Raw genomic sequence first — 27,836 nt, 5'->3', positions numbered from 1 at the left:
TTAACGTACGGACGTCGGGGCGTCGACGCGGTGACGTCACAGAGCGCCCCTGCAGAGAAGCACCCTTTCTCCCCCCCTCACGCCGCATCCCCCCCCCCCTGCGAGCGTGCAGACGCGCGCTCGTACGTAGGTACGAAGGCAAGTCCCTCCTTACGCAGATACGCACGGCCCACCGGCGGGCGGGAGCGGAGCGGCGAGGTCAGCGGCGCCCCGCCCAGTCAGCCAGCAAGGTTGCGCGTGCCTAGGGCGACCGCCAAGATGGTGGTGGGCGCGTTCCCCATGGCGAAGCTCTTCTACCTGGGCATCCGGCAGGTCAGCAAGCCGCTGGCCAACCGCATCAAGGAGGCCGCCCGCCGCAGCGAGTTCTTCAAGACCTACATCTGCCTGCCCCCAGCCCAGCGTGAGTCTCACCCCGCGGTCCCTAGCCCTTCCATTCTTGACCCCTCAGGTAGTTGCTCAGGGGCATGGCTTCCAGCCCTGACCAATCCCGGTGCGAACCGGCAAAACCCTAGAACCAATGGGGATGGCTTCTGCTAGAGGGACATGGTACTTGTCCAATAGCGAAGAAGGGCGTGCGGTCAGGGGCGTCACCGCGCGAGTTGTAATGCAGACCAATAGGGAAGAGGGTTTGTGGCAGTTGACGTCTACGAGAGCCAATAGGATGAAGTATGAAAGCCATTAGGGTGGGCTTATCTGCCACTAGTTAGGGGCGGGACTGACAAGCGTACTAGGATTTCTTGCCTAGCCATTCTTAAGAGAGACTTTACTCCTCAAACTCCATTCTCTTCCTAAGTTTCCCTGCTGCCCACTGGGTACTTGCATATCATTCTGGGTTTAGAGCACGGTACTTATGGCTTAGTTTTTCTCTGGGTCAGAGTTAGGGGCGTGATGGTGATAGTGGTGGAATCTGGGGTCCTGGCAAAAAGATGAACCCAGAGTAGACATCCATCCGAGTGTTTATGAGTTTTCTCATACCCATCCATTCATTCGGTCGCCGCACCGTGCAGGCCGCTTGGCTGGGCACTATCAGATATGGTCCTAACACGGCAGCGTTATTACAGAACTGTCAGGGACCGTGGGCAGTCTGGAGTTCAGAACAACCGGGTGAGCCAAGGGAGCCTCCTGAGCAGAGAGAGAGCTCACTGGCATCGCAAAACTCACCAAATACGAGCTTTGGGAAAAAGCAGAGGCGAGGGGAAAGCCTTGTAACTTGCTGAGCAGGTAACTACCATTCATCCATTGCCCTGTATAGCCCGTTTATGAAGGGCATCTGTTTTGTGTGTGACCTGAGCTGACCCTGCTTATGAAACAACAGGGTTTACAACAGTACCTGTCTGTCAACCGAAGGAGACCCTGTGACAATCTAGAGGGAAGGAACATGTACAAAGACCAGATAGCTAAGAGGAACCTTATCTTTTTTCCTTCCACTATGTGTTTTGCAGTTCTTGGTCCTTTTGGTGTTTGGTGAAGTTTCTGCCTGGGCTGCAGACCTTACAGTGGAAAAGTGTTGGATTTTGAAGCCAGCCATGGTGGTCCACACTCATATCTCAGTATTTGGGAGGTTGTGGCAGTAGAAGCCGGAGGTCAGGGCCAGCTTCAGATACCTTTGTGAGTTCAGCCTGGGCTACACGAAACCTTGTCTCACAACCACCACCACCAACAAAAGAAACAGCTGGTATCATATGCTTGTGATATCAACACTTCAGAGACAGACTGCAAGTTATGAGCCATCCTCACATACATTGCGAGTTCCGAGATTTCCAGAATATAAACCAGGGATGACAGCTTGAAGTTTACAGAAGAAAAAAGTGAGGCCTCAGGGGCATGAATGATTTGCTTCTGCCACACTTTGTGGTCACACTCCATCACGGTGGAGGCTTGTGCCAGAGCCCAGATGTGGACTCTGGACTCCTGGGCTTTCTCCACCTCCTGCTTCTCTGCGCAGCACTGGGACTGGTCTTAGCTTTATAGTTGAGAGAACAGCTTGGCCCCACCTCTATGATAACTTTGGACAGATCAGTTAATCCATCTGTGCCTCTGTTTCCAGTTCTGTCCAGGGGACATTGTGAAACAGTAACTCTTGGTGTCCAGTATTTCAGAGTGTGTTCTTCCAGCCATGCAGCAGCAAATCCCCAGCAGTTACAGTGCTGGTGTCACCTTCTCACACTGCGTATGCCCTCTGTGCTTCATGCTGCACGCAGTGAGCATGCATTGCTGTGAGGAGTATGGAGGTATAAAGAAATCCAGGTCTCACCTTAGTCCCAGTACTCAAGAGGCAGAGGCAGGCAGATCTCTGAGTTCAAGGCCAGCCAGGGATACAGAGGGAGTTCCACAACAGCCAGGGCAACACAGAGAAACCCTGTCTCAAAACCAAAAGAGGAAAGAATTAAAAGGAAGAAAAGAAATTCAGGTCTCAGGAATAATCCATTCTGTGGGGGAAACAAGGCAACATCCAGCATCAGGACCTAAAATATGAAGTCTAGCTAGGCATGGGGACACATCCCTCTAATTCCAGTAGTCTGGAAGGCTGAGACAGGAGTGCCTTGAGTTTGAGGCCAGTGTGGGCTACATAGTGAATTCCAGCCAACCTAGTCTGTAACATAAACCCTTGTCTCAAAAATAAGGCATAGAGTCTTCGGTAGCAATAACAACAAATTAGGTTCAAGACCAGAAGTATTTGGAGGAGGGCTTTGTCTGGTCATGGCAGCCTGAAGGAGAGGGAAAAGCACCTCAGCTTGAAGGCCTGCGATCTCATTGATCTGAGCCAGTAGATGGAGGAAACCAGTAGCAGTGGGAAGGAGACAGCTCCTGCAAGGCCTGACCACTGAGAAGACCTGGGCGTTACACTGTGGGGCAGAGCTCCTTAGAGGTTCTGATCCTTGAGAGGCACAGGATCTGAGTGTGTATGAGTATTTGGCATTAAGAATGGAACACACCATCTTGTGAGAGCTAGATAAGAACTGTACCACTGAGCCACACCTCAGCCTCAAGTTATAGCTTATTAATTTTTTTTGACTGAGTCTCATATAGCCCAGGCTGACCTCAGATTTTCCATGTACTCAAGGATGACTCCAAACTTCTGAACTGTGTCCTATGCCGAGTGACAGGTTTACAGGCACATGCCACCCACACAATCTTAAGTTTTATAAACTTTTGTATTTTATTGTATGGTTTCAATAATTTCATATACATGTATATTTTGTGTTCACCTGCTAACCTCTCTTGCCCTACTCTCAATGATCCCCTCTTCTTCCCAACTAATCCTCTTTCTGTCTTTTTGTTTTTTTGTTTTTTTTTTTTCCCTTGAGGCAGGGTTTCTCTGTGTATCCCTGGTTGTCCTGGAGCTCACTCTGTAGACTAGGGTGACCTTGAACTTACAGAGATCCACCTGCCTCTGGAGTTGTGGCATCATAGATGACTCCTTATTTTATTGTTAAAATCTGCCGAGTTGCTTGCCTGTGCATGGGTGAGGGGTTATATTCGCCTGACCATGGGCACCTTGAAGAATCTGTCTCCCATCTTCCAGCAACTGTTAACTGCAATAGTTCCCCAAGGCCGTCCTGGGTTATATTTTAATAGAGCTGTGGTAATTACTGGCTGAGGGTAGATGCAGGGAGGAGACAGCTTCTGTAGTGCAGTTTGGTATCCTTTAATCTGCAATATGACTTGGCACTGAAAAAAGTTTGCTAGCCAAGCCTGTAACACCAGCTACTCAGGAGACTGAGACAGGAGAATTTAAAGTTCAAGACCAGCCTGGGGTCTAGAGTGAGTTCACATCTTTTGAGACCCTGTTTCAAAGTAATGAGTGAAAAGGAAAGAAATAGCTAGAGAGGCATCACAGTGGTAGAGCACTTTCTAGTATGGGAGTGGGTGGAGTCAAGCATCGTGACAAAGGCCTTCTGTGCCAACACTTGGCAGGGAGAGGTAAGAGGATGAGAGGTTCAGGAGTTCAAGGTCCCCTGCAGTTAAATTGCTGTTTGAGGCCAACCTGGGCTACTTGAGGGTCTGTTGGCCCTGGTCACCACATTTCTTCCCACCTTTGTTTTTCATGACATTCATATTGGGTCCCTGTGGTCCAGTATGGAGTCCTGCAGTCTGGAGCCTTCCCCAGTTGAATTTGAGTCTTGTGGTTTTGGCAGGGACCCCACTGAATAAAAGAAAGAATTAAAAAGGGAAGGTCCTGACTGGTCCTGATGTGGTGGAGGAGAAAGTTGATTGTAGATGTGTGGGAGAGCGCAGTCAGAGGCAGGGACATCTGGGGGAGTCCAGAGTGGACAGGACCCTGAGCCATGTGAGGGGAGAGGAACCAGGTGCAGCCGCCAGGAAGCCTAGAAGAGTAGACCAAAAGGACCAGGTACCAAAATGGCTAGATTCTATAGGGAAGATTAGCTGGGGGAAGGACAGCCCAGCCCTTGGGCTGAAGAGGTTTGTGGTAGAGGGCGGGATCTGCCAGCCAGAAAGGACCCTGTAACAGATATGGACTGAAGGATCCAGAGAGAACCTGGGCCCAACATCCCTTTGGTATGTTATAGGCACCTCAGCCATACTTTGAAATCTAAGACCCACAAAGTATGGTGTGTCCATATCTGTCTAGGGAAGATTTGGTGTAAACAAAGACTGCTCATTTCTTTCCCAGCCACCCAGACCTGAATAATCACACAGAAACTATTAATTACAACACTGCTTGGCCTATTAGCTCAAGCTTCTTACTAGCTAATACTTACATCTTAAATTAATTTTAATTTAATTTCTGTCTGTATATAATTTAATCTGTATATCACCACAAGGCTGTGGCCTACCAGTAAGTTCTGGTGTCTTTCTCCTTCAGCAGTTACATGGTATCTCCCTGATTCCGCTACTCTCTCTATGTATCAGACTTCCTGCCTGGCTATAGTATGCCCTGCTATAGGCCCAAAGCAGCTTCTTTATTAACCAGTCATAATAAAACATATTCACAGCATACAGAGGGGACCCACATCAATTTGGGACACACCATATTTGTGGTTATTTGCATGTATGGACAAGTTCTTGGCATCTGTCTATCCCTCACCTGGGATGGTATCTTGAGTCCTATGGTTACCATTTCAACCTTGAAAAGAACCCTTCCTTTCCTCTCGGTGGTGACTGAAGGTCGAGCTGGCAGGAGTCAGGTAGGAGAGGGCAGATGGCAGACAGGCAGAGAGGACTCGCCACTCCATTGATTCTGAGCTTGGAGAGCCCTCTGCTAGGGTCCTGTTTTCTTTCATTCCATCCTTCCTGCTTCTCACTGCCAAGTGCCTGTGGCTGTGTCTCAGAATTCCCAGGCGATTCTCCAGGTCAGGCCTCTCTTACCACTGCTGCACGCACCTGAGGTTCTTGGCACTCAGCAGGATAGGCTTGTCCCTTGTATGGCGTTGTACATTGTTTTGTTTTGAGGCAGGAAGGTAGCGCACGCCTTTAATCCCAGCACTGAAAGCAGAGGCAGACAGCTCCCTGAGTTCAAGGCCAGCCTGGTCTACAGAGCAAGTTCCAGGCCAGTTAGGGCTACACAGAGAAACCCTGTCTTGAAAAACAAGCAAAAATGACAGGGTCTCACTGTTGGACTCTAGTGTCCAAACCGAGAAGGAGTTGCCCCCAGAGACCACCTCATACATCACAGCCGATGCAAAAGCATGAGGATTTTATTAATTCTGTCATGACAGGGTCCCTCAGCATTCGGGAAGCCGAGAGACCTCGAATAGCTGGTATAGTGTACTTTTAAAGGAGAAGGCCCCATAGAAACAAGAGGGGTTGTTCCTTGACCATTATGATCAATAATTGGCTGGAGAGCTATTGTCAGATCAGATGAGGTAAGAGGTCATTTTGACCCCGTTTCCCAGGGGACTGAATCAAAACATACGTGTATGGGTAATTGTTCAGGAACTGAGTACGTGCATGTGTAGCTGTTAGGTCCTTGGTTCCCAGGGGAGGAGGGGAAGCACTAAGGCATGAAGGCTGAGAGGGTTCAGAAATGGCTTCAGAATTGTCTTAAAGTCTTGCATCACTATGTATCCCTGGCTGGCATGGCACTATGTGGACTAGGCTAGCCTTAAACTCAGAGATCTCCCTGCCTCTGCCTCCTCGGTGCTAGGATTTTTTGTGTGTTGTTGTTCACAGTTACTCAGATGATCAAAGAAAGAGGGTCATTCTTGGATGAAATTAGGCCTTACAAGCAGCTGGGAGGGAGGTCCAGCCTCAATGAACTGCACCTCAAACAGCTGTACAGAAGCGTATTTATTGATTGTTACAAAAAATTTGTTTTTTGGGTAAAGCAAGTTCCTCATACCAAAGCCCCTGGTCTGATCTGTAGATTTAAAACATCACACCCCTGCAGCTGTAGTCCTTAGTGTGCACTGTTTGCAGTACTCAGTAGTGCAAGACTTTCCAGGTGTGTCAGACAAAAGTCACGCAAAGGCTGTGCAGCTCCTTCAGAGAAACAGCTCCCTAGATAACAGACAGTCACTGTTTCCACCATGACTTCAAGGTCTAACAGCTATTTCATTCTAATGTTTACCTAAGATACAATGCCTCACTAGATTTCCTGGTACAGGTGTGTGTCACCACACCTGGCTGTCTGCCCTTTCTTATCCACACAGCTGGGGAGGCCGCTGTGCTGCTACAGCTGAGAGTACAGGGGAGCAGCCCTTGGGAGCCCAACAGTCCTGAAGCGGAAGACAGCCCTGTGCTTCCTGCCTGTCTCCAGTAGGCCACACTCCTGGGAGGAAGAGATGGCCTTACATCCAGTCCAGTTCCGTGGTGCACTGTGCAATGAAGGCAAAACTCTTTTGTTCTTTTTGGATTTTTGAAGACTGGGTCTTGTACAGTAGCCTAGACTGGCCTGGAACTTGTGGCTACCCTCTTCTCCAGGGGTCTTTCAAGTGCTAGGATTTTAGATGTGTACCACAGTGCCTGGCTCAAAGTGCTCTCACCCACCAGCCCCCATCTCTAAGATGCTTACAGGGAAGCTGTGGGTGACTTTGGGCAGGAAGGAAATCCCAGTTCATTTTGCTCATTTCTTTCTAGTATACAGCTTATTTCCATAGTTTGCCACATGCATTTAGCAAGGTCGTAGTCCTTCAGAGATACTCACATTTGTATTAGTTGTATTTTCATTACTGTAACCAAATACTGGAGGCAGGCTGGGTATGTAAAGAAAAGGTTTATGTAGTGCAGAGTCTCTGCAGCATTTGCCTCCACTTGGCTCTTTTGATGGCCTTCTTTCTGGTGGAGCCCCAGGGAAACAGTATGTCTGTGACTCTTCCCAATTTATAACCCACTGGGATTCAACCCTTGGGCTTCATCATAGTGGTCTTAAGATCCAAAGTCTTTAATGTCTGATCAAGTCTCCTCTCTCTTAACCCCTGCCATAGAACTCTGCAGATTAAACTCCTGCTGGAATTCTGGGGACAAATACCCTGGAAGGCCAGGCAAGGTGGCTCACACTTGCAATCTACTAAAAAAGAAAAAATATTTTTATTTTTGTACATGGGTCTGTATATGCCACATGTGTTCTTGTTCTCTAGGAGACCAAAAGAGGGAGTCGGATCTCCTGGAGCTGGGGCACAGGTGGTTGTGAACTGCCTGACAGGGTGCTGGGAACACCGCAGGTCCTCTGCAAGAGCAGGAAATGCTCTTAACTGCAGGCACAGCTCCAGCTCTGGAGGGGTTTTTTTTTTTTTTTTTTAGAGGGGCGGGGTTTGAGACATACTCACACACTATAGGTCAGGCTGTCCTCAGACTCATGTGACTTTCCTACCTCAGCCTCCAGAGTGCTAGGATTACAGGCTTCTACCATCATAGCTGACCCCTTTGTTTCCTCAGTCTGTGAATTGGCTGGTATCTGCTGGAAGGCTTCTCTGATGAAGTACAGGAGCTAGGTGGCAGGAGCCACCATGGGGCACTGGTTCCCTCTCCCAACAGACTCTCCAGCTGACTCACTGCCCTGAACTCACAAAACCCTATTGTGGGGCTGGAGAGATGGCTGGAAAGATGGAGAGAAGGAGAGAAGGTCCTGAGTTCAATTCCCAGCAACCACATGGTGACTCACAACCATCTGTAATGAGATTTGGTGCCCTCTTCTGGCCTGCATGGATACATGCAGGCTAAACACCTTATACATAATAAATAAATTAAATCTTTAAAAAAAAAAAAACCCAGGCCAGGCAGTGGTGGCACATGCCTTTAATCCCAGCACTCAGGAGGCAGAGGCAGGCAGATCTCTGTGAGTTTGAGGCCAGCCTGGTCTACAAGAGCTAGTTCTAGGACAGGCTCCAAAGCTACAGAGAAACCTTGTCTCGAAAAAAAAAAAACAAAAAACAAAACCGTATTGTGTTCACCTTTCGATAGGAAGTGACTGCTAGGCCATTAAGGGTGGCAAAGCTTGGAGCTGCATCATGTGATCACCATGGCTCTGTCAGTCAGAGCAGTCTAGAGTGCAGGCTACATAACTGGCTGCCACATGAAGGCTGGCGTAGTTGAGCACACTGAAGGCACTCTTGAGTTTGAATCTTGGTACCACTACCGACTGGCTGTGCCCAGCACTACATAAAGGGTGTGGTTACATACTGCTTTACCACATACTCCAGTTTGAAGCCAGCTATATGAGACTACAAAAAACGAGAATACCTATGTGTATACATTAAAAGGATAAAAGAGAGGAGTAATAAACACAAGTAAAATTGAAAGTTACCAGAAAATTAGGAAACGGAACCAAGTAGAGCATCTTGAAATGACAGCTCTATGCCTCTGTTGGAAGACTAGGGCTAGCCATACTGGCACTTGCCCGCAATCCCACCACCTGGACAGTCAAGCAGGAGGATCTAAAATTCCAGGCAAGCCTGGACTACACAGTGAGATCCTATCTCAAAACCAAAGGAAGAGAGCCAGGTGGGTGTCTCACATCTGGTGGTGGAGGCAGGAGGCTAAGGAATTTAAGGCCAGCCTAGGCTACTTGATATCTTAATTAACAAATTTGAAAGAACAAAAGAAAGAAAAAGAAGAAAGACTAGTGCCGGTATAGCCTAGTGGTTGGGTGTACAACCAACCACTTAGCATGCACAAGAGCCTGGGTCCCATCCCCAGCGACATACACACTCGCAAATAGAAGAGGCCTGGGTATGCAGTTTGCACATCTTTAGTCCCAGCACAGAGGCAGGTGGATCTCTTTTATCTGGGAACCAACCTGGTCTACATATCCAGGCCATCCAGGGCTCTATGATGGGACCCTGTCTCAAAGAAAGGAAGGACGGAAAGAGAGAGGGAGGGACAGGCAAACACCAGATTAAAGACAGCTGCCAAAAAGTTGGCTGAGTAACAGGTAGACGACCTGTAGGAACAATGTGGCTTTGTGGGGTGCTTGCCTGGGATGCCTGGGGTGCCGCCTACTTGTCCTGGCCGACCTGGAGAGGCACTGGCATTTTTATTTTTATTGGTCTCTATAGAAAGTCACTTCCCCAGGTCTATTTATAGTCTTGAGAGTGTCACATCAGCTCCAGTGTGTGGCAGCCAGACTGTGGCTGGTGACCTCCACACATTCAAGATGCTCTCCTAAAAGGAAACAACTGTGAGCATTTTCCTGTCTGTGTGTGCATGTGTGAGCGTGTGCGCGCATTTATCATAATTACTAGTTATGTATTTGCTAACATAATATATGGCTATATTGTATTTTAGAAAACCAATTAGAAGGGGTAACATTAACTTTTTTATTTGTTTTTTGTTTTTCCAGACAGGGTTTCTCTGTGTACCCTGGCTGTTCTGGAACTTGCTCTATAGACCAACCTGGCCTCAAACTCAGTGATCCGCCTGCTTCTGCCTCCCGAGTGCTGAGATTAAAGGCATGTGCTTCATTAATTGTATTTTAAAAGAGATTTTTTAATTTTATCTATGCTACCCACCCCCAGTGTTTTTGTTCACATTAAGACCATATTTTCCTTCAGTTATGGTGACTCATATCTGTAATTCCAAACCTCAGAAGGCTCGAAGCAGAAGAATTGCTGATAGTTTAAGGCCAACCTGGGCCAAAAAGTGAAGCACTGCCTCAACAACAAAAAAAAAATGATCACTGTGGGCGGAGCTGGTATTTGGATGCCCCAACCCAACTCTTGCTGCGTGGCTGGGAGGTAGACCCACTCCTACAGTCCTAGCTACTCAAGAGGTTGAAGCTGGAGGATTGTGAGTTCAAGACTCAGCTTGGCTAGTGGGCCTGTCTGAAAATAAACAGTTTTTAACCAAGTGGAGGTTGGCGTGGAGGCAGGAGAATCTAGAGTTTAAGGTCATCCTCAGCTACTTAACAAGTCTAAGGTCAGCCTGAGCTATGTGAGACTGTCTCAAAACCACAGAGGTGGGGCATAGCTAAGTGTCTATATCCCGCCGGCATGTCTGTCTGGCTTCCACCTCTTTTGCTACAAAAACAAGCAAGCCCCTTCCGCTGCCTTTGTAAGGGCTGGTTGATTTACAGCCTGGTGATGGACTCTCCTTGCCCTGGTTGCTAACAGTACTTGGAACCGACAGGAGAGGGCACCCAAGTCAGTTCTTCGGCTTTATTCAGCAGCTGAGCTCCCTCTGCCTGGATGGCAGGCATGAAAGGCTGAGGGTATAGCTGACTCACTGGTGTCTTTACCACTCTCGGGTTCATTGAAAATCAGCCAGTAAATCTTTTTTTTTTTTATTATTATTCAGACAGTTTTTTGTTTTTTGTTTTTATTCAAGGTCCAGTCTTCCTGACTTCATAAGGCTGCTAGAGCTCTGAGCACCATGCTTCTTCTTCTTTTTCTTTTAATTGAAAATCCTTTTAGATTTTTTTTATTTTATGCATATGAGTGTGTTCCCTACATGTATGTTTGTGCCCCACACGCGTGCCTGATGCCTGACAGTTTAAAAACCTGCATTAAATCCACTGGAACTGGAGTTACAGCTGTCAGCTGTTCTGTAGTTGCTGGGAACTGAACTCAGGTCTTCGGGAAGAAGAGCCAGTGCTCTTAACCACCCACAGCTGTCTCTGAAGTCCCACACCATCCATTTTATGTTAGGAGAGACCTGTGGGTGTCGCTTAGTGATAAAGTGTGCATTAGGCCCTAGGTTCAATCCCCAGTACTTGGAGGAAGAAAAGCAACAGCAGTTGGCTAGATGTGGAAGCATGTGCTCGCATATCCAGCCTTTGGGAGCTGGAGGGAGTAGGATTAGGAGTTCAAGGTCCTTCTCAGCTACCAATAAGTTTCAGGCCAGCCTAAGCTATGTGAGAACTTGTTTTAAAAGTGGGGGAGGCAGTAAGAGACACTTCTGAAGGTGGAAAGCCCCTCAGAGACTACGGTTTCCTGGTCGTGTGCTGTCCCCGCTGTGGGAAACAGAGACTGGCCCTTTGTTTTGCGATAGGGTCTTAGTAACTCAAGCTAGTCTAAGGCAGTCCTGTTCCTCAGCCTCCCAAGTACTGGAATTACAGGCATGAACCAGCATGTTCTCTACACTGTGGCCATTTTAAGCCCCACAGATGAAGAAACTATGGCCTGGGGGAAGAGGTAGTGCATGGCTCAGCAGGAGCTCCAAACCAGACAGTCTGACTCCTTGGTGGCCTTAACCACAAGTGCTCTAGGGCCCAGCTCCTGCTGTAGTCCTGCAGGCAGTTCTGCTATCTGCAATCAGATTGCCACAGTCCTTGCTAACTCCGCCAACACCCGTGAGCTGAAGCAACCCCGCCCCTGCCGACCGCTCCTGTTTACAAAATCGGGAGCATACTATGCTGTTTGGAGCTCTGACCAGACACACGGCAAGTACATCAGGTGCGAGACTGGAATCCTGGACTGCCCAGCTCCAAGCACACCAAGCCCTTGGCCTCTCTGGGCTCCAGAACGCCCAGGCATTGCTCTGCTAAGCCCAGCTGCCCTGAGCAGCCTGGGTGGGGAGTATAGCAGAGTTCATCCTGTGCTGTGGTCATCAGGAGCCTGCATTAGTCACTCCTGTATTAGTGCCTCCGTGTGCCAGGAGCTGCTCTAGGAGGAAGGTCTGACGTGCCAACAAGACACAAAGCAGTGGATGTGGTGTGCACACCTGTGGTCCCAGCCTTCAGAGCAGGAGGCTCAGGAGTTCCTCAGGGCCAGCCTTGGCTATGCAGGGAGTTTGTCCACATGTCTGTCTGTGTACCTGTGTGCCTGATTTCTGTGGAAGCCAGAAGAAGGCTTGGGAACCTCTGGGACTGAAGCTACAAACTGGGTGCTGGGAATCAAACTCAGGTCCTCTGGAAAAGTAGTCAGTGCTCTTAACCACTAAGCTATCTCTCTAGCCCCCTGAATTTTGAGTTTTATTTTTATGTGTATATATGAGTGCCTACACATGTTTGTGCACCACATGCATGCCTGATTCCCATGAAGGCCAGAAGCAGGTGTTGAATCCCTTATAGCTGGAATTAGAGGTGGTTCTGAGCCATCTGTTGTGAGTGCTGGGGACTGAACCTAGGTCCTCTGCAAGAGCAGCAACTGAGCCATCTCTGCAGCCCATCTTTTGTTTTCTTGAGGCAAGTTCTCACTATGTACCCAAGCCTGGACTCATATTTGTGATCCTCCTGCAGGAAAGGTCTGTGCCACCATGCCAGGCTTTAAAGGGAGTGTTGAGCTAACTGGGACACATCTAGGGAGGGACAGCCAAGGCAGGAACTGCTTGGAGCCATGGTGCTAATTTACCAACCAGTAACAACAGCGATTACTTAATTATGCTGTACATTATCTTGACAGATGTTACTAGGCCTTTATGGTGATCCTGGCCTTGTGAGTGAGGAATATTCCCTAGAGAATTGAGTCCCCAAGACAGCATAGCCTGAAAAACAAGTCCTTCTGGGTCTGGGGCCCAGAAGGGTTTAGTTAGTAATATTTGATTTTTTGTATGTATATTCTGGTTTTTTATAATTTATTTTTAGGGTTGGAGAGATGATTCCGAGGTTAAGAACCCTGGCTGCTCTTCCAGAGGTCCTGAATTCAATTTCCAGTGGCCACATGGTAGCTCACAACCATCTATAGTGGGATCTGATGCCTTCTTCTGACATGCAGCCATACATGTAGACAGAGCTCTAGTACATACAAATATGCATAAATAAAATATTAATAACAAAAAGATTTATTCTTATATACTTACCTGGCAGGGGAGATACCATGATCACAAAGGTGGTTTTCCATCGTACTCCAGATGTGCTGACCCCTGCGATTCCCCAAATGCAGGAAGTTCTACCGCATAATGTGTGGTAGTAGGGACTGAATTCGAGCTCTCCCCTGAGGGAAAAAATTATTTTTACTACTTAATGTTTTGCCTGAACGATGGATGTCTGCATACATGCTTGCAATGGATCCTGTGGGACTGTAATTACAGACAGTTGTGTGCTACCTTCTGGGGCCTGGGAATCGAACCTAGGCTTTCTGGAAGACCAGCTAGTGCTCTTAGCTGCTGAACCATCTTTCCAGCCCCTGAATGTATATTCTTTAAAGTGTTTTGGTTTTTCAAGACAGGGTTTCTCCGTGTAATAGCCCTGATTGTCCTGGAACTTGCTCTGTAGACCAGGCTGGTCTTAAACTCACAGAGATCTGCCTGCCCCTGCCTCCTGAATGCTGGGATTAAAGGTGCATGCCACCATGCCCGGCTTAAAGTCGAGATATATATAATAATATATCAACTATGTGTTATAGATGTATACATATATATGTGGTGTGTGTATGTGTCTGTCTACATTTACAATGTGCATATGGAGGTAAGAGAACATAGGAGTTGGCTCCCTTATCATGTGGGTCTCTGTTGAGTTGGGAGTGTCTCAGGGATTGAACTTGTTTCATCAGGCTGGTTGGCAGTCACCTTTATATACTCTACCATCTTGCCAACCCTGGATGTGTATTGTTATTGAGATATAACTTGCATGTGGTACTAAGAACTGGTCCTGAAGACATAGTCCTGCAGTTGCTGCTCTCAGGAGGCTTTCTGTCCCAGGTTCAGTCCCAACCTGGATTATACAGTGAGACCTTGTCTCAAAACATAATAGGGGCTGGAGAGATGACTTAGTGGTTAAGAGCACTGGCTATTCTTCCAGAGGACCTGGGTTTAATTCCCAGCATCCACATGGCAGCTCATAGCTGTCTGTTACTCCAGTTCCAGGAGACCTGACACCCTCACACAGACATACATGCAGGCAAAATACCAATGCATATAAAATAAAGATAAATAAATAAATTCATAGGAAAAAACAGAAAGTAAGAAAGAAAAGGGCAGCCTGGTCTACATAGTTTCAGGCCAGCCAGGACTACACAGTGAGACCATGTCTCAAAAAAAAACAAAAAAAAGAAAAAAAAGACAACCTAATAAACAATAATAAAAAACTGAAATGAAGGCAGGCATGGTGGTGCATGCCTATGATCCTCACAGCTTGAGAGGCTGAGATAGGAGGATTGCTTTAAGTTCAAGGCCAGCATAGCTCTACATGGTGAATTCCAAGTGAGCCAGGCATAGTGAGACCATCTCAAAAAGGAAAGGCTCTGTTGAAAGTGCATTCGAAAAGGAGCTAGCCTGGGCTTCCCCTCCACCTTCTCCCACCTGATGGGCACCCATGATGCTTGGGCCAGTGAAGGTGGCACCTGATCTTCCATGCTCCTCAAGGCGTTTCTCTGGCTGAGGAGAAGCAGGACTAGAGAGGAGAGAGCTCTGCCCCAGGATCACTGCTACCCACTTGACTCCTTCCAGTTTGTGCTGAGAACCTGGGATTGGCACCTCCAAACTCACAAAAGGTACTTAGTGTCTCAGCTGGCCTTTCTGTGGGGTTCCCCACCATCACCGCCACAACCCTCCTTTGCATGGGAAGCAGGCGATGGTGTCGGGAGGAGACAGCAACTCTGCATAGTGACCTAAAGAGCTGCAGAGGGAGCTGGGTATGGCTGCTGGGCCTTTACACCTGTGTGTTCTTGTCACTAAGGGAATAGCTGCTTGTGGCCCCCTAGGGGCATGTCCTCCCACCTGGGACCTCTGCTCTCAGCAGGTTTCTGCTAGTAGCTGCTCTTTGGAATCTTCTTGTGCTTTCAAAAATATCCTGGAGTTAGGCCTCATCCTAGTGGTGCAGGACTATACCCCAGCTACCCAGGAGGCAGAGGCAGGAGGATCAGGAATTCAAGGCCAGCCTGGGTACATCTGGAGAGAAGAAAGAGTGATTGGATATAATGTCCATGCCTGTCATCCAGCACTTGGGGAAGCGAAGGCACAAAGATCACAAGTTGAAAGTCATCCTTGGCTACATAGGGAGTTGAAAACCAGTATGAGCTACATAAGACCCTGTTTCACATATATATAAACAAAAGGAAGACAGGTGTGGCTCAGCTGTAGTGGGTCTGTCTGGCATGCCTGAGACCCTGGGTTCTGATCTTAATATTGGGTAAAGAAAGCTTCAGGTGGTGGAGATCATGTGTTCCCTGGATGAAGCAAGGGGCAGATCTTGCTTAAGTTAACTTCTTACTCCCACCTTGGTCTCTGACTCCAACTGGGACAAGAGAATGCGGGTGTGTGTGTGTATGGGGGGTGCTTCGGAGCACACCTGACCCCTCTCTCCCCTGCAGTGTACCACTGGGTGGAGATGCGGACCAAGATGCGCATCATGGGCTTCCGGGGCACAGCCATCAAGCCGCTGAATGAAGAGGCAGCAGCAGAGCTGGGTGCTGAGCTGCTGGGCGAGGCCACCATCTTCATTGTGGGCGGAGGCTGCCTGGTTCTGGAGTACTGGCGCCACCAGACTCAGCAGCGCAACAAGGAGGAGGAACAGAAGGCAGCCTGGAATGCGCTGCAGGACGAGGTGGGCCGCCTGGCACTGGCCCTAGAAACTCTACAGGCTCAGGCACAGGCAATGCCCTCTTTGAGCGCCCTGGAGGAGCTCCGAGCTGAGCTGCGGGAGGTGCGCACCCAGGTCTGCAACGAGCACTCCACTCCCAAGTGCCAAGTAGCATCTTCCAAGAAATAGTCGGCTGCTGGGGCCCCCAACATGACCTGACCTGCCCTGGCCCAGCAGAAGCCATCGGGACCTTGATGCAACTGTGACCTTTGGTGGTCACCTCTTACTGACAAAATCTGGGCATTTCCCCCCAGGGAGCACAGCAGCAAAAGTGTTCAGAGCCCGTCAGCTGCTGACTAGAGTGCTCAGCCCCAACCAGGAACCACATTGGACTTTCAAGATCTTGCCAGCTATCTCCCCACTGCTCTGACAAAGGCAAAAATGAAAACAGGGCTCCAACCTGATCAGGACCTGGCTAGTCCTGCCATCAATGGAGAGACTTCTTCCTTTGATGGGTGAAGCCCTCAGGTCATCAAAGCCTCTGTTCTTGTGGAGGAAGCCTGCAGTTGATATGCACATTCTCTCCCCCATCCTTGGTGCAGACCCCTCCTGGCTGTCTCAGTCGCAGCCCCACTTCCCTGTCCTCAGGGTCCTTGGACCTTGTTTCCACTGACACCATATTTCCTCCTGTCCTTCCTCAGTGGCATTTCTCAGGCCAGTGGGTTAGATGTCCATACATGTCTGTCTGCCCCCTCCCCACTTCTGGAACCCTGGGTCTCCCCAGGCATGGCATGTCACTAGGAATTGTTCTCCCGCAATTCTGGAAGCCAGCAGCGAAGGTCAGGATGTTGGGGGGCTCCACTCCCTCTTCTGACATCAGGGCTCCAAGACTTGTGGACTCTGTCTTGTCTTCATGTGGCCTTCCCTCCCTCTTCTGTCTCTTGGACACCTGCCTTGAGTACAAGGCCCACCCTAAACCTGGGGTGACCACATTGAAAGATCCGTAACTACATCTCTGAAGACCCTTTTCTAAATCGGGATACACTGACAGGTCCCAGGGTTAGGATGTAGGTTTATCTTTTGGAGCTTGTTACACTCTGCCATCCTAGGAGTGCGCAAGGCCCTGCTGTGCTGTTTGGCTGTTTGACATCCTTCACTTGGTTTCTGGGGTTGGGCTCAGCACTGCAGCTCCAGAAGGATGTGACTGCAGCAGTCACTACCATGGCTGTCGGTTCCTGATGTTAGGAGCCCCAGAATAAAAAGGCATCAAAAGGATATAGGAGTGGCACAATTAATATGGACCTCCAAACTGGACCAGTGGTCATTAGTAACAGAAAGCTGGGTGTGGTGACTCACAGCTGGAATCCCAACACTCAGAGGCAAGAGTGAGCCTAAGTTCCATCGTGAGTCCCAGGACAGCCTTGTGGGCCACAGAGAGACTTTGTCTCTAAAAAAAAAAAAAAAGAAAAGAAAGAAGAGAAAAAGACAACAAAATCCTGGAGAAAAGACAGAAAAGGTTTTGGCTGTGGTGGGAAAGGGGCCATGACTCATCCTATGAGCTCTTTCCCATATAGGGAAACTGAGGCCCAGGAGAAGGAATGCTAAGGGACGTGGCCAAGATCCCACAGCTCAGGAGGGTCCAGCTACAGAGGGTGGGGAGAACCAGATGGTTCTGGCTGTAAAGCAAGGTGAAGAGAGGGCTGACTCCTTCCCAGAGCCCAGAGGCACTGAGTTTCTGTCCCCTATCAGAAGAGCCCTAGGCCACACCTGAGTTCTCTGAATATAGGGAACAGATTCATTCCACCTGGCCCTTGTCCCTAGAGGTGGGCCTGGTCAGGCTTTTCACCACAGGGATGAGAATGATCCATCCCAGTATTCTCCAGGTGGAAACCCAAGACTTGCTTCTGAGACTGTATCTCAACTTCTAGAAGAGGGAGAAGTTGTTGTTTAGCTTTACTTTATGTGCATTGCTATAAAGGTGTCAGATCCTCTGGAGCTGGAGCTACAGACAGTTATGAGCTGCCATGTGGGTGCCGGAAATTGAACCATGGTCCTCTGGAAAAGCAGTTGGAAGAGCATCTCCAGCCCCCAGAAGTTGGTGTCTTTAAATTTTGAGTTAGGTGAGGCCCTGACTGAGGGACAAAGGCAAAGGACCGGCATGATTGCATGATGGAGGACAGAGGATAGAGCAGGGAAGCAGCTCCTGCCCGATCGCCATGGTTACCCCTGACACCATGGCACCAGCAATAGCTCTGAGACCAGTTCTGGCCACCCTGCCCGGTGTCAGTCCACGGCAGTTACGGCAAAGCCAGGACAAGCCAAGGGCCCTGGGCTCAGGTCAGTCATTACTCCAGCAAAGCAACTTCACTGTTCTGAGTTCCCTGAAGAACTCCCAAGAAAGTTTTCCCTGAGACAAACGTCACCTTCAGGTCAGCCAAGCATGACAGTAGGCCTGTGGGCCCATGCTGACCCGGGGGAGCCTTCACATGGTCCTAATGAGTGTGGACATGTTAGGACCTGTGCACAGCCTTACCCCAGTGACAGTGGGGGAAGCAAGTGTGATGGGGTGTGTGGTTCCAGACGCTTCCACAAGGCTGAAGGCCGGAGCAGCTCTCACGGCTCTGCTGTCCTAGTCACTGCAGTGTTAAAATTTCCCATGTAGGGAGAAGGGTGAGAATAAACTTATTACTGAAGCTGCTTGTCTTCAAGTATACGTGTGTATGTTTTTAATTGAAAAAAAATCCAATAAATTCACCAGAGTCATTTGCCACCAAGCCTGATGACATGATTGGATCTCCAGGATTTGCATGGTAGGCGGAGAGAACCAACTCTCAGGTTGTCCTCAAACCTCCACGTTCATATTATAACATTCACACAACTATAAATACACACAGAATAAATAAATATATAAATAAAATGTAATAAGCACTTTTTAAAGTCCAGGTTGGGGCCATCATATGCCTGTAATCCCAACACTTGGCATTCCTGCCAAACAAGAAAGACTTCATGTTCAAGGGGCTACATAGAAAGACTCTGTCTAAACCAACCCAGTTTGAAGGTGTCATGGTGGCACATGCCTGAGTTTCAGCCCTTGGGAAGTAGAGGCAAGAGGATCAAGAATTCAAGGTCATCGTCCTCCACAAAGTGTGTTTGAAGCCAGTCTAGGCTCTGTGAGACTTTTCCCAAAAACAAACAAAAAAAATTAATTTTAAAATTCATATTTAGCTAGGCGGTGGTGGCGCATGCCTTTAACCCAGCACTCAGGAGGTAGAGGCAGGCAGATCTCTGAGTTCGAGGCCAGCCTGGTCTACAGAGTGAATTACAAGACAACCAGGGCTATTCAGAGAAACTCTGTCTCAATAATCCAGAAAAGCTGCCTTTTATTCTTCCATTTGAGGACGGTTCACAGAGTTGCCCGCTGCGTGCCCAGTCCTTCCTTTGCCACACTGGGTTCCCAGCAGAGCCCTTGTCAGTGCAGTCCTGGCCTCTGGGTTTCCAGCCCGGTGAAAAACACCGGCACTCACTCTGTTCTTAGTGTTGTCTGCTCCATCCTTGCCTGTGTGGGTAGGTGGGGCTGGACTGGACACAAACTCCTCCCCTCCTGAGTGACTCTGGGCTGCAGGATATAGCAGACAGAACCCCATTCACACCAGCTCACACAACCTGGATGAATGTCAAAGGCACTGCCTGTCCCATCCCTGCCATCCTACTGTCCTTATGTTGGTTTCATTGTCGGACAAACCCTTGCTTGGAGGAACCAACCTGTTGGAGAGCCGCCTCAGAGGAGAATGGATCTCCTACAAGCTCCATACAGTTCTGGTCCCAAGGCCAGCCTCTGAGCACTATGGGTAGACTAACAGGAAAAGCCTGCCCAGCAGCTGGGGTGCCGTCACCCACCAAGTGGACACATGTTCACTGAGCAGGTACTGGGTTTGGATCAGTCAGGAACAAGACAAAGCCCAACATCACCACCATGGAGCTCGTACACCAGTGCTGGAGCAAAGAGCTGATGCTGGGAAAATGGTGCCACTTGTCTGGCATGCTGAAGCCCTGGGTTCAGTCCCCAGCACTGCATAAGCTGCATATGCCTGTCATCCTAATTCACTGCAGGAACCGCAGGTTCAAGGTTGAGAAGACCCAGGTCAGAACAATCACAATTTAGCAGATTAGGCTCCTGAACCAAATCGGTCAATAAAGGCTTATTAAAACAGCTGTGCTCATTCACTTTCACATCGTTGCTGGCCACTTCAGCAGGATTTGAGTATCTGAGGCTCAGAGCTGAAAACCGTTACCCACTGGTCCTTCACAGAAGACGTTGGCTGACTCCATACAGTAAGGGCACACAAAGGCCACCCTCTTGTCACACAGGAGCTAAACACTGGGGAGGCAGTGGCTGTTGGATCTCTGCGAGTTCTAGGTCAGCCTGATGTACATAGTTCAGGACAGCCAGGGCTGTGTAGAGAAACCCTGTCTTAAAAACACGACAAAACATAACAACTCGCTCTGGAACAGAAGATCACACGTAGAGTTTCTGAAGCCTACCCACCCCCACCCTGTGACACACCAGCCCCTTCCCCTTCTGTGTTCCTGATCCCCCCCCACACTCCAGTCCCCACAGAAGCCACTACCAGCAATCGAGGGAGGACCTGAAATCCTTGAGAAGGAAGTTTGTGTAATCCATCAAGAACACATTGTGTAATAATTTGGTTCTCCCTGTATGCAGATTACAGTGTTGAGTAATTCAGGGTGCATGTATATGCAAGGAAGTTGTGTGTGGTGTTGTATGTGTGTCTCTGAATGACAGTTGATGAAGTAATCACCCAGCAGTGCTTCCTACTATGTCCTGTTTTGTGATAATCCAGTTCATAAGAACTACATTGGGCTGGAGAGATGACTCAGCAGCTAAGAGCTCTTGTTGCTCTTGCTGAGAAACCAAGCTCAGTTCCCAACACCCACACGGCGGTTCACAGACATTCCTAATTCCAGTTCCAGGAGATTCAGTACCTTCTTCCAGTCTTACATGTCATACACAGATATACATGCAGTCATTCATACACATAAATGATAAATAAATGTTGTCTTTCTCTGCCCTGCCAGCCAGCTCCCAGATCACAACATGGAGACTTATTATGAATTAGGAAAGCTTGTCTGATGGCTTAGACTTGTTTTCAGTTAGCTCTTATAACTTAACCCATTTCTGTTAGTCTATGTTCTTTTATGTGTTACCTTGACCTTGTAATGCCTCTGCTGCTTGCTCTGAGTCCTGGTGTCTCCACCTTCTTCCCAGTGTCCTCTGTGCCCGGAAATCCTGCCTAGTTATTGACCATTCAGCTTTTTAAACCAGTCAGAGTGATACATCTTCACACAGTGTAAAAGAATATTCCACAACAAATAAGAAGCAAAAAGAAAACTATATAAAACCAGGTGTGGTGGCTCACACATTTAATCCCAGCCCTCGAGAGCCAGAGGAAGGCGGATCTCTGTGAATTCAAGGCCAGCCTGGTTTACAGAGTTCCAGGACAGGCTCCAAAGCTACACAGAGAAACCCTGTCTTGAAAAGTCAAAAGGAAAAAAACAAATCAAACAACAAAACTAACATGCTTGGGTGGGTATGCCTGCACAGTTACTCGGGAACAGATAGGAGGCCACCAGAGCCTGGGACTCCCAAGCAGCCTGGGGAACACAGCAAGAACCTGACTCTGCCAAGGCGCAGGGAGCACGGAGCTCCAGGTATGTACCATGTCTGTGCTCTGCATAGGTGCGGACAGCCACAGCAGAAGAGTGAATCCAGGTTAATATCGTGCCGGGCATGGTGTGAATCTAATTAAAATGAGAAGTGCTGCCAGGCGGTGATGGCACACACCTTTAGTCCCAGCACTTGAGAGACAGACAAGTGGATCTCTGTGAGTTCAAGGCCAGCCTGGTCTACAGTCCAGGGAAGGTTCCAAAGCTGCAGTGAAACCCTGTCTTGATACACACCCCCCCCCAAAAAAAATGTGCTCACTGCACAGTTGCCTTTGCCAGGCAAAGTGCACACTGCTTTCTGCCAGACTGGATTTCATAAAGGGAGCTCATATAGCCAGGTGTAATGGCAAGCCCCGATAATCCCAGCGCACAGAAGGCTTAGGCAAGAGGGTGCCAAGTTCAAAATGGACTACCTGGTGAGAGTCCATCTCAGAAAGAAAACAGCAGCCTTTTGTAAGGGAGGAACAGGGAGCAGAGCAGCTGCTGTGGTGACCTCAGGATACAGAATCAAACTCCACTTCCCTATTATGCCTGCTCAGGTGGACCCCTGCCACTGATGAGCTAGAGAAACACTTCTGCTTACTGACTGCTGCTGAGGCCTCTGACTAGGGTGTAGGTGAGGGGACACTACAAGAGAGTCAGAGCCTCCTGTGTGAGTTAATGCTGTTGAACACATCTGCTCGCCCAGAGTTCTCAGACCAGGTGGGGAAAGCTGGTGGGACCTGTTTTCTTCGGATTCTTCTGGACCTCTCTGCAATGTCCCTCCCTCCAGGGCAGGGAGCAGCACCCCTCGGGAGTGGAGTCCTGTGACCGGCTATTGCACAAGGAAGGAGCCATCATAAGATTTTTTTTTTTAAATGACCCAATAGAGTTACCAGAACATAGTTACCAGAACAGTTTCTCTGGTCAGCGTGAGGAGGTCAGTTCTAATCAGGAATCAACCATGAATGAAAACTCCAGCTGAGCCAGGCGGTGGTGGTGCAGGCCTTTAATCCCAGCACTCAGGAGGCAGAGGTGGGTGGATCTCTGTGAGTTCAAAGCAAGTCTGGTCTACAGAGCTAGTTCCAGGATAGCCACAGCGGTTACACAGAGAAACCCTATCTCGGACCACCGCCCCCCCCCAAAATATAAATAAAAGAAAGAAAATAAATAAAAAACTCTAGCTGGCTGCAGTGGTGGATACCTATAACTCCAGTACTTGTGAAGCTGAGGCAGGAGGATAGCCTGGGCTACATAGTTGCAATATTCTGTCTTAAAACAAGGAGAGGGGGGGACAAAATGACTCCAAGAATAAAGCTGCCTGTAGTCAAGCCTGAAGACCTGAGTTCAATCCCTGAATCACACATGTTGAAAGAGAGAACAGACTCCCTGCAAATGCTCCACACAAGTGCTATGTGCTGTGTGCTAGTGCTATAAGCACTAGCACGCCCAAGAATAAAATGTCAAAGATAAATGTAAGATCAAGTGAAGGCTGGCAAGATGGTGCAAGTGACCCACAGTGGAAGAAAAAAGCCAACTTCTAAAAGTCCTCTGACCTCCACATTCTCAAAGTGGCACATTTGAGATACACACACACTGATAATAAATTCAGTGTAAAAATAAATGAAATAAAAGAGAAACCAGGCATGGTGGTTCATGCCTGCAATCACATGTGTACATAAGCACGCATGCACACACACACAGAGGAAGAAGAAAAAATGCCCAAATGAGGGAGAACAGAAATTCTGTCATTAGCAGAAACTGCTAGTGTGCTGCCAGTGCCTCTGGACAGTTTAATGGACTGGACATTCCAAGGACTTTCAAAGAGGGTCTCTCAGGATCCCAGGGCAAAGGCCAGACCTCTGTGTCACTAGGCTAGTCCTTGACTATACCCGGGATGAAAGAGAGAAGGGTGAAGGTAGGGAGACAACAGATATCCCTCAGCTACCCTGTGGAGCACAGACTGTTCTTAAGAATCAGCCCTTAAGCCCTGAGGAATGAGTTTGTCTTCCTGTGTCTGTTTCATGATGGAGGTAGAAAGGATTTCAGCTATGCAAGGATAGCATCAAAGTCATTTTCAGCCACATAGCTTAAGTCGAGCCTGGGCTACCTGAGAAGCTGTCAAAAATAGGAGTAAAGACCTGGGCATGCTGGCTCTTCACAGCTGTAATCCCAGCCCTTGGGAGACTGAGACGAGAGCTTTGTCATGAGTCTGCGGCCCTCCTGGAGTAGAGAGTAAAACCCTATCGTTAAAAGAAAAAAGAGGAGCCTGGTGGTGGTGGCACACGCCTTTAATCCTAGTACCTGAGAGGCAGAGGCAGGCGGATCTCTGTGAGTTTGAGGCCAGCCTGGTCTACAAGAGCTAGTTTCAGGACAAGTTCTAAAGCTACAGAGAAACCCTGTCTTGAAAAACAAAAAAGAAAGAAAGAAAAGAAAAAAAAGGAAAGCTGGAAAGATGGCTCAGTGGGTCTACTGCTAAACATGGGGACCTGAATTCAAATTTCCAGAAGCTATACCAAAAGTTGGACTCATGACTAACAAGGTGGCCCACCGGATAAAGGCCCTTGTGACCAAACTTAGGGACCTGAGTTCAGTACCTGGGACCCCCATAATGGAAGGAGAGATCCAACTTCCCTCATTTCTCTGACATCCACAAGTATGCCTTGAACCACACAAGCACACACATACAATAAATAAATAAAAATTTAATTTAAAAATAAAATGAAAGCCAGGTGGTGGCTTTCACCTTTAATCCCAGCACTCAGGAGTCAGAGGCAAGCAGATATCTGTGAGTTTGAGACCAGCCTGGTTTACAAGAGCTAGTTCTAGGACAGGCTCCAAAGCTACAGAGAAACCCTGTTTCAGAAAAGAGAGATTTCCAGATCCAAAGAGAAGCAAGTTTCAAGTAGCCGGGGTTGTAGAGTGTGCCTTCAGTCACAGCACTTGGGAGGTAGAGGCAGGAGGACAAGACCCTAGCTCAAAGGTGGGGGGGGAGAATTGAGAAAAAGTGGAGGGGTGATGTGAAAGATTGACAGGAAGACAGCCCTGCAGCCCCGGGGACAGTCAGTGTGTCCATGGCTGACTGAGGGAAACCAAAAGCTTCCGCGTCGAATGAAGGCCCAGGGCAGCAGCTCCAGTGGTGGTGAGCTTGTCTCCTGCCCACAAAGCCGGGAATGGGTTTGATCCTCAGTCCTCCAGCATTTGGGAGGTAGAGACAGGTGGATGTTTGTATTCCTGGCCAGGGCTACAAGGCGAGACCTTGCCTCAACACACACACACAAATACACAGGCACACACTAAGTGCTGATGCATACACACAAACACACACACACTAAGTTGACAATAAGGTAAGGGCTCAGGCAGGTTTGCGAAAGCAACCTAACTTAGCAGAGCAGTAGTGCAGGGTAGGGAGGAGCACTGTGTCAAGATCTGCAGCTGCCCTAGGGGACCCAGGTACTTTTCAAGGCTTCCTTTTATGGGGTCCAAGGGAGTTTGGTTGCTAAGGGTGCACTGTGGGCAGTTCTCTTACTCTGGTTGATCAGTTAGGTCACAATCATTTCTCTACTAAGCATTCACTGTCCCATAATGTATAATTTTTAAAATATTTATTTGTATTTATGTATATGTGTCTGTGTGTGCCATGTGTGTTGGGGTGCCATGGAAGCCAGAAGAGAGCATCAGATCCCTTAGGGTGCCGGTACTAGTGAGCTGCCTAACGTGGGAGCTGAGAACTACAGTCAGGTCCTGAGCAGGAGGAAGATGTATTCTTAGCTGCTAAGCTATCTCTCTAGCCCCATAATGCATGATTTTAGCCAGACATACCCAGTATGCACAAGCATAAGATGGTAAATAGGGGATTCTCCCTGAATTTACTTGAGGACACTGTTTCTTTGGTTTCTTTTGTTGTTTTATCAAGACAGGGTTTCTCTGTGTAACCCTGGCTGCCCTGGAACTCACTCTGTAGACCAGGCTGGCCTCGAACTCAGAGATTCACCTGCCCCTGCCTCCCGAGGGCTGGGATTAAAGTCATGTGCCACCACAGCCTGATGATTATTTTTATTTTATGTGTATGACTATTTTGGGGGTCTTGTACCCTGGGACCTCCTTGTGACCCTACCCCTGCATAGTTCCCAGACTGAAAGTTTCTCACCCCCCAACCAGGGCAGCAGTTTCACTGATACCCACTCTGGATTGTCTGGACATTATTTTTTTTTTAAATTTAATGTGTGTGTGTGTGTGTGTGTGTGTGTGTGTAGAGCTCAGGGGGCAACTTTAGATGGGCTTCTTCAGGTTCTGGGGTTAGAACTCGGGTCACTGGACTTGCACAGCAGGTGCCCTTACCTACCATCAAATCGTTGCTGACTTTGGATGTTATTTCATTCAATTTTTGTTGTTGTTGAGAACTCTGGCCCAGAATGGCCTCTTGTTCCATGACCTGCCTAGTGGAGGGGGCTCTCATGTTGTCCAGGTCACTCTCCAAAGCTGTGCTTTACCCTTCGATCCTGAGTGCTGACATTATAGGCCTATACCATCAAACTGGGTTCCAGGTGGTGCTGGGGATTGCACCCACGGGATCCCGTGTGCTAGGCTTGCACTCTACCAACTGAATCACATCCTCAACCCCTGAACCGTTTTTAAATCATGTCCCCGGGTCCCTCTAGACCAGCTAAGTCCTTATTCTAACTGTGCAGACTGGGTGACTGTCCTCTAGGCAGGCCATTCTGCCTCTGGTTCCAAGACAAGGAACAGGAGGCATAGTTCGGTAAGGGACTGTACCAGGCCAAAGAAAACCCTACACTCCTTTCTCCCCTGCAGTGTACCACTGGGCAGAGATGAGGACCAAGATGCGCATCATGGGCTTCCACGTTGAGGCCATCAAGCCACTGAACGAGGCGGCAGCAGCCGAGCTGGGCGCAAACCTGTTGGGCGAGGCCATCATCTTCGCCTGCGCGGGCAGCTGCCTGCTGCTGGAGTTCTGGCGCCAGCAGTCACTGAAGCACCGCAAGGAAGTGGAGCGCGAGGCCTCGCTGCTGTCGCTGAGGGCAGATGTGGACCGCCTGGAGCAGGTGCTGGACGAGCTGCAAGTACAGGTGCAGGCGGCAGTGACGAAGAGCGCACTGGAGGAGCTGCGGGCTGAGCTGCGGGCGGAGCTGCAGGAATTCAGAACCCAGATCTGCGAGGAGGAGCGCCAGGAACCTGAGCCCCAGCCCTCTGAGGGCCCCGAGTAGAGGCCTTGGACTCTGACCTTGGATATGGATTGCTATCTGGGCTAGTTCCACGCCTGACTTCTCTGCACGACCCCAAGGAGTTCCTGGCCTCTCTGCACGGGCCCATTGCGAACTGAGCCAGCTGACATGTCCTGGTCTCTGGGACAGAGGGATGATCCTAGGCCGGGAATGGTGTGAGCGCTTCTTTCTACAGCAGTCTCTCAACCACTGGTATGCCATGCCAGGGATGCTCGCAGATCCCAACCCCAAACCACCAGCACTTGGATGCCTTACTTGGAAAGAAAGGGTGCAGCATGTTGGGGAACCACCTAAGAGCCCTTCGCCTAGGGCACTGGAACACTCCCTGCCTAGTGTCCATCTACCTCATTCTGAAGGGAGACAGGCTCTGCCCTGCCATCTGGCTCCTCCTCTTTTTAGTCTGAGTTGCCTCTGCCTGGCATTCTACCTTAGTGGATCCTCTTCCTTTAATCCAGGGTGCTGCCCACAAGCTGGCTGGGTGCATCTTCCTCTTCATGTCTTAGGAGAGGGTAAGCTGGTTCTTATCCCATTTCCCTGTCTCCACTCAGCCCCTTCATTGCCCACCACCACTTCCTTGAGAGCCTCTTTGCTGGAACCATCTGCACCCTTACCACGGTGTGCCAGTGCTACACCTCCCGTCTGCCAACAGCCTTACCTCTGACCAAATGGAACATTCCAGAAGACCAATAAATTCCCTTATTCACTAATTTACTAACATACTGGGCCACAAAGGGTGGCCTATGAGCTCTGACTTTTTTTTTTTTTTAAGACTTTACATGTTTTATAATTAAAGGAGCCCCAGGTTAAAGAGTGTGTCTCAAATCGTTAAGTGCTGAGTGGGTGGAAGTGTCATTCATTCCAATTGGGAGGGGACTTCTGGTGACAAGGGAGGCAGTCATCTTCTGAGACCTTTCCCAGGTACATAAAGTATTCCAGAGTTAAGATGTAAGACTTAAGGGCCACACAACCCCAACACGGTAGGATGAAGCAGGCTGGTGAGGACCACGGACAGGAGGGCCATAGCAGAGTCCGTGCAGAAATAGGAGTGTGTGTGCAGAATGGGGAAGCAA

The 27,836-nt window shown here is 48.9% G+C and overlaps 1 protein-coding gene across 3 annotated transcripts; it reads left to right on the top strand.

Annotated features, from left to right (window-relative positions):
- The first annotated feature begins 70 nt into the window (after positions 1-70).
- On the top strand, positions 71-27,483 carry Opa3 (outer mitochondrial membrane lipid metabolism regulator OPA3). Of its 3 annotated transcripts, none has more exons than XM_087908462.1 (2): positions 71-400; positions 26,336-27,483. In XM_087908462.1, the coding sequence occupies exons 1-2, from the start codon at positions 259-261 to the stop codon at positions 26,746-26,748; spliced, it is 555 nt and encodes a 184-aa protein (XP_087764588.1). In that variant the 5' UTR covers positions 71-258; the 3' UTR covers positions 26,749-27,483. The 3 variants fall into 3 exon arrangements, with proteins under 3 accessions (XP_087764588.1, XP_048289318.1, XP_048289320.1); XM_048433361.3 differs by lacking the exon at positions 26,336-27,483 and adding an exon at positions 15,588-18,489 and having other exon boundaries at positions 141-448; XM_048433363.3 differs by lacking the exon at positions 26,336-27,483 and adding an exon at positions 15,588-18,489 and having other exon boundaries at positions 153-400.
- The last annotated feature ends 353 nt before the right edge of the window (positions 27,484-27,836 follow it).

The sequence above is a fragment of the Myodes glareolus genome, chromosome 1 (genome assembly GCF_982192425.1).
Source record: "Myodes glareolus chromosome 1, mMyoGla1.1, whole genome shotgun sequence".
NCBI classification, from domain to species: domain Eukaryota; kingdom Metazoa; phylum Chordata; class Mammalia; order Rodentia; family Cricetidae; genus Myodes; species Myodes glareolus.
Note: the sequence above shows the minus strand (reverse complement) of the source record. Positions and strands in the feature narration are given on the sequence as shown.